Source organism: Arachis stenosperma, chromosome 6, assembly GCF_014773155.1.
Source record: "Arachis stenosperma cultivar V10309 chromosome 6, arast.V10309.gnm1.PFL2, whole genome shotgun sequence".
Taxonomy (NCBI): Eukaryota; Viridiplantae; Streptophyta; class Magnoliopsida; order Fabales; family Fabaceae; genus Arachis; species Arachis stenosperma.
In genome coordinates, this window is record NC_080382.1 from 42492656 (window position 1) to 42503465 (window position 10810).

The 10810-nt window shown below is 38.9% G+C and overlaps 1 protein-coding gene across 1 annotated transcript; it reads left to right on the forward strand.

The window, feature by feature from the left end:
- The first annotated feature begins 2391 nt into the window (after positions 1-2391).
- Positions 2392-4011, forward strand: LOC130933985 (uncharacterized). The gene is made up of 3 exons (XM_057863576.1): positions 2392-2592; positions 2959-3228; positions 3385-4011. The coding sequence occupies exons 1-3, from the start codon at positions 2392-2394 to the stop codon at positions 4009-4011; spliced, it is 1098 nt and encodes a 365-aa protein (XP_057719559.1).
- Positions 4012-10810: the final 6799 nt, after the last annotated feature.

A 10810-nucleotide genomic window follows, 5' to 3' on the forward strand; every position in this document is an offset into this window, starting at 1 on the left:
AGTTGGGGATGCACGACAGAGGGACAGTCTAATAATTAGCTACCAGGACTTGTCTGATTGGCTACATAACCGACAGATGATATCATCAGCCATTAGGACAGTCATACATCATATGCATACTATGTGAATTGTTTGAGATTGCCTATTTGACTGCATATTACTTGTTAATTGTCTAAATGCTTTATTTGTTCCTATTTATATATCTCTTGTTTGATATAACTGTGTTTGCCATATTATACTTCTGCTGGTGGTTGAGAGGTCTGAAGGAATTGGAAAGGGAAGTATTAGTTAGATTGAAGAATCCTTAGTCAGTTGCCATTTATGGTTTAACCTGTTTATAAGCTTTGAATTATCTGTTGGAAGTTCTAGGATTGCCTTTGGCTTTCCCAAGACATTACATATTAGATATGTGGGCACTGTTACCATACTGAAAACCTCTGGTTCTCACCCATACGGATTTTGTGGTTTTCAGATGTAGGACGTGAGGCTTCTCGCTGAAGCATGCTGGAGACTTCTAGATTAGCAAAGATCCTTTGTTCTTGGGACTCCATTTTGGTTTATTTGTTTTGTTTAGATACTTTTATCTCCACTAAATAATACAAACTGTGATGACTCCTCTTATAGGAGATTTTGGAGAATAGGTTTTCTGTATTTATATCCCTTTGGGTTTCCTTGGAGTTTCTTATTTTATTTACATGTGTATACTGCTAAGCTCGGACCAGTTATCTTCGCAATCGAATTTTGAGTTTTGATATTCCTATTTTTGACACTCTTTTGTATATATATATATATATATATATATATAATCTCGCTTTGGCTTATTCCTTTATTCGTTACGTTTTCGATCGGAGTGTTGTGTGTTCGAGTTACAAATTTGTTTTACCCCTTTTTTTCAAAGGCTCTTAGTTGTAATCATTTTTTTACTATTATATGTACTGATTTTTTGATTTTAGAGGTCATAATACCTTGCCATCTCTGAATTATGACTTAAGCATAAGACTCTGTATGGTAGGGTGTTACAAAATTACTAAGGAATTAGGGTTTAGTCAGATATAGTTTTTCATGAATTAAATCTTGCATGATTAAAATAATTGGTAAGAAATAAAAATCTGGAAGATAAACAACTCTGAAACCTTAACTGTTTTCTCATACATTCTTCATATCAATTTACTGTTTGCTTTTAATTCTCTGAATTTACTGTTTAATCCAATTAAAACCACAAAACACTCTTTTTTGCGTATCTAACTAAGTAAATCACTCAATTTTCTTAGTCCATCAATCCTCGTGGGATGGACCCTCACTCACGTGAGGCATTACTTGGTATGACCCGGTGCGCTTACCGGTTAGTTTGTGGACTTTAAATTCCGCACCAAATTTTTGGCGCTGTTGCCGGGGATTAACTGTAATTGACAACTACCAATTGTTTGATTGCCTAGATCAGATAATTTTTATTTTTTTATTTTTCAATTTATTTTCTTTTATCAATAAATTTCTATTTTCCTTTTTTTTTTGTTTTCTTTTCCTATTTATTACTTACTTTCGTTCTCGCTTCCCCTGTTTCATTTTTTTACTTATTTTCAATTTTAATTCTTCTTTAAAAATAAAACAAAAAAAGAAACTTTCGTTCTTTTTCTTTTATTTATTTTTCTTTTAATATTTTGCCTTTTTTATTTTTTTTCAATAGGCATTTTTGATTTAGTTTTAGTTATACTTGTCCCTAATTTTCAAAAATTACAGTATTTATTTTTCCGTAATTTTTGAAAGTAAGTTTGGTGCCAATGCTAATGTGGTAAATCAGAATGAGAATGAACAACCTAGAAGGATGCTTGGCTCATACACTCCTCCTAGTCCAAATTTCTAAGGGAACAGTATTGTGGTGCCTCTTATAGGTGTAAACAACTTTGAGTTGAAGTCTTAGTTAGTCACTCTGATGCAGCAAAACTGTCAGTATCATGGACTCCCGCAGGAAGATCCAAATTAATTCATTTCTAACTTCCTGCAGATCTGTGACACTGTGAAGTCAAATGGAGTGAATTCTGAGATTTACAAGCTCATGCTCTTTCCATTTGCTATGAGAGATAGAGCAAAGAAGTGGCTTGATTCTTAGCCCAAGGAGAGCCTGAACACTTGGGACAAGGTGGTCAATGGATTTCTGTCCAAATTCTTCCCACCACAGAAGCTGACTAAGCTAAGGGTGGATGTTCAGACCTTCAGGCAGATAGATGGTGAGTCCTTCTATGAAGCTTGGGAAAGGTACAAGCTGATGATCAGGAGATGCCCTTTTGACATGTTTTCTGAATGGACCAAGTTGGAGATTTTTTATGATGGCCTCTTTGAAATGGCCAAATGTGTTTAGAAAACTCTGCAGGTAGTTCATTGTACATGAAAAAGATGCCTGAAGAGGCTGCTGAGCTTATTAAGATGATTGCTAACAACCAATACCTTTACTCATCTGATATGAATCTTGTGAACTCTAGGGCTCCTCAGAAGAAAGGAGTCTTGGAAGTAGATACCTTGGATGCTATTCTGCCTCAGAACAAGGTCATGTCTCAACAGATCAATATGCTTACTCAACACTTGAGTGGGATGCAGGTTTTGGCTATTAGTGCTCAAAATGCCCCTTAAGAGACTCCATATGACATGAATGATGGCTTCATCCAAGGTGAGAATTATGAATATGCTCAATTTTCTCCTGAACAGGTCAACTTTATGGGGAATGCTCCTAGAAACCCCAACAATGATCCATATGCCAAGACCTTTAATCAGGGATAGAGAAATCACCCAAATTTTGGGTGGAGAGATCAACTTCAGAGACAACAAAATTTCAATAATTCTCTGGGTGATTTTAATCAAAACAACTTCAATAACCGCTAGTTCCAACCCTCTCAGCCTCAGCAAGCAACTTCTCAGCCTCATAAGACCAATGACTTGGAATCGCTGGTTGTAAGTTTTGTACAGGAAACCAGAGCATCACTCAAGAACTTGGAGGTTCAGATGGGACAAATATCCACAAAAGTTGCTAAAATTGATCAGAGGACCACTAATAGCCTTCCTGGTAACACAATTCCAAATCTAAGAGAGGAGTGCAAGTCTATCAACTTGATAAGTGGACAAGTGGCAAGTATGGAAGCACAAGTTATTGAGGAGCCAGTTGAAAAAAGAGCTCCAAAGGAGAAAAAGGAGGAGGTTGAACACACCCCACCTAGACGTGCAGATAATCCTTTTCCAGTAACTCTTGACACACATACGACATTACCTAAAGCTCCTGAATACAACCATAAGATGACACATCCTTAGAGACTTCAAAAGGAGACCAAGGACAAGCAGTTTTCAAGGTTCTTGGAAGTTTTTGAAAAGTTTCAAATTAATATTCTTTTTGCTAAGGTTTTGGACCAAATGCTTCTCTATGTCAAGTTCATGAAGGAGTTATTGTCAAAGAAGAAGCCTTTAAAAGGAGATGAGATAGTGGTCTTAACCAAGGAATGTAGTGCCATAATTCAGAATAACTTGCCAAGAAAGATGCTAGATCTAGGGAGCTTTCAAATTCCATTTACCATTGGGAGCACTACCTCTGAGAAAACCCTATGTGATTTGGGTGGACGCATAAATTTAATTCCCTTGTCTGTGATGAAAAAGCTACAAATCAAAGAGGAACAACCAACAAGGATAGCATTACAAATGGCAGACAAATCTCTGAAACATGCACATGGAATAGTGGAGAACGTCTTGGTCAAAGTGGGTAAGTTTTTCCTTCTAGTTGATTTTGTAATTCTTGACATGAGGGAGGATGAAAATGCCTCTATAATCCTAGGAAGACCATTCTTAGCCATTGGGAGAGCTTTGATTGATGTGGAACAAGGTGAATTAGTGCTTAGCGTGCATAATGAGCAATTGGTCTTTCATGTCTTCAAAAAGATGCACTCATCAGGTGAAGAGGAGAAGTGCATGCAGACTGAACTAATTGATCCAAACCTTCAAGAACCCCTTGATGATGCACAACAGAATCTGTAGCCTAAACCTTCTTTAGTAACAATCAACAAAATTCCCCCTGACATCAAACCTAAGTTTGGTGTTGGGAATGCATCATCCACCTAGGAGGAGGTCCCCAAGAAGAAAGTACCCAGATGATGGAGAAACAAAAAGATTCCTACTAAAGGTTTCTCCCCAGGAATGACGGTGGTGTTGACTAGTAATCTAGTGTTCACTTATATAGTAAACAGAATCCTCTCTCCTGAGCATATTGATCTACTTCATGGGAACACATACAGGAAGACGATTCACAGTGAGAGGGAAGGAGTTGAAGCACTATGATCAACCTCCACCTTAGCAGAACTGACCGTCAAGCTAATGACGGTAAAGAAGCGTTTGTTGGGAGGCAACCAAACTACTAGTTGATGTGCGGAAAACGATCCGACACAAAACTCACCGGCAAGTGTACCGGGTCGCATCAAGTAATAATAACTCACATGAGTGAGGTCGATCCCACAGGGATTGAAGGATTGAGCAATTTTAGTTTAGTGGTTGGTTTAGTCAAGCGAATCAAGTATTGGTTGAGTGATTTGTGTTTTAACAGAAGCTAAATTGCTTGGAATGCAAAGGGGAAGGAAAATTGCAGTAATTTAAAGAGCAGGAAAGTAAACTTGCAGAATCTTAAAGAACAAGAAGTAAATGACTGAAACTTAAAGTACAAGAAATGTAAATTGCAGTACTTAAAGTGCAAGGAATATAATTGCTTGAAAGTAAAAGGGAATTGAGGACAGGGATTGCAGAATTTAAACAAGAGAATTGGCAATATCAATAGAACAGAATTGATTAGAAGCATGAGGATCAAACAGAAATTAATGTGCAGCAAGGTTCACAGAAAACCAAAATAATTGGGATCTCAGGGCTCAAGAGACTAGGTAGCAGAGCCTAGATCTCAATTACCTTCCTAGATCCAAGTGCTCAAAGCAATTAACAAGAAATAGAAGAAGAAGCATAAAGGAAATTGAAATTGAATTTAATTGTGCAGAAAGGAATTAAAGAGATTTTGAATGGAGTTTGAGACAGAATTTCCTCAACTCTTCACATCCAAACTCAAACAAGAAAAATAAAAGTGCTCCAGCAAGAACGAGGAGAAGAGAGATCAATTCCCCTCCCCAATTCTCTGAAATCTCAGTCAAGTTTTTCAAGGAAAGTGCAAAAGCTCAAGGCTCAAAGAAAGTGCAAATTCAAAGCAAAGCTAAATTCTAATTACATCAAACTACTCCTATTTATACACTTTCTATTCTTGGATTTTGGGATTTGGATGGGCTTTTGATTTGGTGAAGAAATGAATTAAATGGAATTTTAATTGAATTTTTGGCCCAAAATAATAGCTTCCAGGAGGCTGCCCTGCCCTTGTGGAGGGCAGGGCAAAATGGTGCTTGGTGCGTGCATGGTGCGGCTTGGTGCGGTCTTGGTGCGCAGAACGCTGCCCTGCCCGCGCGGAGGGCAGGGCAGGAAAATTGGTGCGCCAGATGGGTGCTGTGGTGCGCGCTGGTGCTGCCAGATCGTGCGTGGTGCGCGCTGGTGCTGCCAGGATCTGCCACACACAAATGCTGCCCTGCCCTCGAGGGCAGGGCAGTGTTTCCAAAATGAAGTCCCGCGTTCGAATCCTAGCAGAAACACACGCTACTTAATTTCCTTGGCTTTCTTGGCACGGTGATGGCACTTAGTTCCTTGCTTCCTCATGGTCCCGTGTTCAACTCTTGTGGCAAGCATTTGGAGACATTTTCCTTTGATTTTCTCCCCTTGTGAGCCCGATACTGCCCTTGTGGAGGGCAGGGCAACATTTTCTTCTTCTTGATTCCAAGGCACAGATTGTGCTCTGCCCTTGTAGTGGGCAGGGCAGAGTTGCCTTTTATGCCTTGTTCCCTTATGTTGCCCTCCTAGAGGGCAGTGTGCCCTTGTGGAGGGCAATGCTTGCCCCCCATTGCATGCGGCACACTTTTCCTTCCTTTGACCACACTTCTTTTTTCCTTGGGCCACATTTCCTTAGGCCACGCTTTTCCTTTTTTTTTTCTTTTCTTCACCTACAATAAACCAAAACAACCACTCCAAGTATCACTAAATTCAAGGCTTATAAATCAATTAAAATCAATTAATTTAGCTTAAACCTCATGAGTTAAGCATCAAAACTAAGAGAAATTGAAATGAATAAGAAAAGAACACATATCCTTATTAGGCATATAGCAGAACTTGATCTATGGGGTCTTTATGCAGACAATGATAACTCAAGTTTTGTTTGCTGTTACATAATACACTTTTTCATCAAAGGTTGCTAACTTGCTGTTATAAGACTTACTCTTTACTCACTCCCTTGCTAACTTTTCTTTCTTATAATGCTTAAAAGCTTATTCTTTTGGAGGTTTTTGGTGTCAAATGTTGCTAATAGCCTTTGGCTTTATTTGTTTCTTTCTTTTACTCATCTCTCCACCACAGACACTTGGCTCACTATTTCTTCCTAGGATCATTGATGCCCAGCATCTCTTTGGATAACTAAATGTTCTGTATCTAAGTTGCTCTTTATTGTGGACTTTCAATTGGCCATCCCAAATCAGTTGATCTAAGTGACCGGGTTTTAAAATACCCCTTAGAATTTACTCATCCAAGCATATCTTAGTACAACACCACAGGCATGTGTCCTAGGATCCAAGCTATTGGTGTCCAACCTTATTCTTGTTTTTTCTTTCTTGCCACTTTGGCTTTTTCTTCTCCCTTTTTTTTCTGTTTTTGTTCCCAAGGGCTTCTTATTTATTGGTAAGGGTCTTTATAACAGCAAGCTAACTCACACTTGAATGAGAATGATATTATGCAGCAGTTATTTCATGAGTTATGCATTTAATCAAACACATATACCACCATTAATTTCCACTCTACTTATGCAACATTGGATATTTCACTTTTCAATTCAAACCAAATCTCTTTTTTTCAAGCATATGGGAAACAAAACAAAATTAAAGCTAAGTGATGAATGACAAGCATTATGCAATCATTTCTAGCTACTTATGAACAACAGAAAATACAAAAAGAAATAAAAAGGAATAAGCAGTGGAGGCATCATGTTTCGACATGCTTCTCCTTATTAGAAGAGTGAAAGAAGGTGATGAAAGAACTTTGCCACCTTCTATTAGTCGTGGCTGCTGCTTGATTCTCCCTTCTTCTTCTTTCTCTTCCCTAGTTTGGAATAATCTCGGATCTCTTCACCAGGACATCTTCTACCCAGACAGAATCTAAGAGTCATGAGAGCCCAACATCTTCCAATCTTTTAAAGTTGCCTCAGTATAGTGACGAGACCTTGCTTGTTGCTTGGCTTCAAATTCAGGGCATTGCTCAAATGGCTTGATCTGAGATTGAGTGTTGGCAAATTGTGGTCAAGTACTCCCTTGCTTGCATGTTTTCATCATTCTCCATTCTTTGTGCATATCTCACTTCTCCCGGGTGTGATGAATATTCTTCCCATTGATACAGGTTGTGACTGTATTCCCCTGCTTTAGCTTGACTAAAATACAGCTTATCATATGATTCCTTGAATTCTTTGTATTGCTCTTTTTGTCCTTCAAGAATCTGTGCTTGAAATTCTTGCTGTTGAGTCATCATTTGCTGTTGCCATCTCTCTTGCTTCTCCTCCATTTGACGCTGCCAAGCTTCTCTCTCTTCTTTATCTTTCAGATATTGCTCCCTAAACTCTGGATGGGGCTCTAGATATTGCTCTTGGCACCCCTGATTTTGCCCTTGTTGAGTTTGCATGAGTTGTTGGGATAGCTCTTCTATTGCTCTGTGTAGCTGGCTCATGTCTATGGCATCATGAGCTTGATTTCGTCCTTCCTCTCTTTGAGTTCTCCTTTGTCTGGGAGCTGCCACACCCTCTGGATCATCTTCCTCATTTATTCCTTCCATACTCTTCTTAGTGATCCCTTTTCCCTTTTTTACTTTTTCTATGTCCTCATCTTCAAAGATTACTCCAGCTTTGTCACATAGCCTGAGAATGGTGCTTGGATGTCCAAGACCACTTGATTTGCTTGTGCTATTGGCCATTTCTTGAATACTGTCGGCTATGAGTTGTGCAAGGTTGATCTCACCTCCATGCAAGATGCAGTATGTCAAGAGTGCTCGTTTGATTGTGACCCAAGAAGCGTTTCCAGTAGGAAGGATAGATCTTCTCACTATTTCATACCATCCCTTAGCCACAGGAGTGAGATTTATCCTCCTCAAGTGACTTGGAACTCCCTTTGAATCTCTTTCCCAATCTGTATTTTCTACACATAACCCCTGCAGGATCTCATCAGGATTGTTTTCTATCTGCAATCTGGTTTCATAACTGGACTCTGCATAGGTTATGGTTCTCAACTTGAGGGCTCTTGTGATGGCAGCTGGGCTAAAACTCACTTCAACTCCTCTGACATAACTTGTGTAAGGAGCACTATCTTTGTTTTCTTTTACAGCATTTGCATAGAACTCCCTGATCATGACTGTACTGATGTTAACAAGAGGAGCACATAAAAGTTCCCACCTTCTTTCTTTAGTGATTTGCCTCATGATGGGGTATTCCCCATCTCTCAACTCAAGGCCTTTCTCATAAATGACATTCTTTGTCTCCATGAACCTATGATATCTCCCTTCATGGAATTGGGATCTAAATTTGGTTGCATCAAATGATGGAGGTTCGGCTACCATAGGTTCCTTTCCCGGCCTTCTTTTTGAACTTGAGGAGGCCATCGGATTTGAGGTAAGAAAAGAAAGAGTGAATAGAAGAAGTATGTGTTGTGTTTGGGATGAGTTTTGGTTCGTTTTGTTGTGTGAGATAAGGGATTATGTTGGTTTTGGAAGTGGAAGAGATTATGGCTTTCATATGAAAATGGCTTGAATGAGAGTGTGTATACCGTGTTGGTGCCAACGGCTACTTATAAGTGAATTCTTCAAGCTTTCCAACAAAACCATAATGAGAGAGAGAGGAACTCGTTGGTGCTCATGAATGGTCAAGATTGAGTTGTTCATCCAAGGAATGCATGAAATGGACGGCCTGCATGTATTGTTGAGGCTTTGACGAGGATCCTTCTCCCATTGGCTGCATGCATTTAGGTGTTCAATGTTGCATGCATGCAAATTCTGTTCCCCATGAGCGCGTTCTTCTAGGCACATGTGATAATCCTCTCATAGCTTATCCTAGCCGTGGCCCCTCCTTGCTTTTGTCTCAATCTTTTTCTCCTGCATGAACCAAAACAACTAGCCTTAGATCATCAATATAGTCGTTGGCAATTGATTTGTATTAAAGGAAAAGAGTTGTTTTGTTTTGTTTATTATTATTAAAAAAAAATTATTTTTTTGTGGTCAATTGTGTCCCTTAATTAAAGATGCTAAAAGTTGGTGAACACCAAACTTATCTTTTATTGAGGGGGGTGACTTAGCAATGCAAACCATTCTTTACAATTGATATTTTTAAAGATTATTTGATGCATGATCCCATTCTGTATGGTTTTGATTTCATGGTTGGGAAATGATCTTCTGAACATTGTTACACATGCAGACACCAAACTTAGTGTTTGGTCATATGCTTCATCAAAAAGAATTATGCATATGTTCTAAGATAGCTCCCTTTCTTTTTGAAAAGCAAAATTAAGTGTGCCTTAAGGGACACCAAACTTAGAAGTCTGACTTATGCTCTAAAATGTGCATTTATCAAATATGAAAGTTCAAATCATACTCAGGAAATCATAGCTTATTAAAGAGAAGACAGAAATTTTAAATCATGGGTTGCCTCCCATGAAGCGCTGTTTTATTGTCACTAGCTTGACATTGAACTCCCTTTAAGGTGGTTGATGTTGGTGATTCTCAACTTGTCACCTCTCACTGTAAGCTTTCTCTGTGTTCCTTGATGCTCAATTTCAATGTTCTCAAGAGAGAGTACTTGTTGACAGTGTAATAATCCTTTGTTCCCACTGTTGATACACTAGTTGCACCTTGTCACCTTTGGCAAATCCTTCTGTTGGGATTTTCTTGTTCTTCCACCCTTTGTAGGCCCTTTTCTTGTTTTTCTTCTTTTTCTTCCTTGTTGATATGCTTCCCTTGACAGTGACTTGAGTTGTGTTGCCTTCCTTTTTGTTTATTATCCCAGCTTCTTTTTGAATTCCTTTTTCTTTCTGTGGATGCTTGTTTTCCTGTTCTACTGCCTTGTAGGTTGTTTGCTTTGGAAGGAAGTCACTACTTGTCTTGCTTGCTTCTTCATTCCTTTGTAATTCTGGAAAGACTTTCAAGGTGATGCTCTCCTCATGCATTCTGAGAGTTAGCTCTCCTTGCTCTATATCCACAATGGCTCTAGCAGTGGCTAAAAATGGTCGACCAAGTATTATGGAGTCATTTCCATTTTCTGAAGAATCCAAGATTATAAAATCTGCCGGATAGATGAACTTATCAACCTTAACTAAAAGGTTCTCAATCAGTCCTTTAGGATGTACTACTGATTGATCTACCAACTCCAAGGATATTTGTATTGGTTTCATATCCTCTATGCCAAGCTTTTTCACTAAAGAAGATGGGATTAGATTTATGCTTGCTCCTAGGTCACACATCCCCTTGTTGATGAATAGATTTCCAATAGTGCAGGGTAGGAAGAAACCTCCAGGATCTTCAAGCTTGGGAGGGAGTCCCTTTTTGATGAGTGCACTGCATTCTTCACTAAGCATTACAGTCTCCTTCTCATTCCAACTTCTCTTCTTGTTGATGAGCTCCTTTAAAAACTTGGCATACAGAGGCATTTGCTCTAATGCCTCAGCCAAAGGTATGTTGATTT

What these genes read in the sequence shown, in the direction of transcription:
- LOC130933985 (XM_057863576.1), top strand. Translation starts at nt 2,392, where the DNA reads ATGCCTGAAGAGGCTGCTGAGCTTATTAAGATGATTGCTAACAACCAA. An exon ending in AACACTTGAGTGGGATGCAG is followed by an intron (nt 2,593 to 2,958) that starts GTTTTGGCTATT and finishes AGTTTTGTACAG; the next exon opens with GAAACCAGAGCATCACTCAA. An exon ending in GTGCAGATAATCCTTTTCCA is followed by an intron (nt 3,229 to 3,384) that starts GTAACTCTTGAC and finishes CTTTTTGCTAAG; the next exon opens with GTTTTGGACCAAATGCTTCT.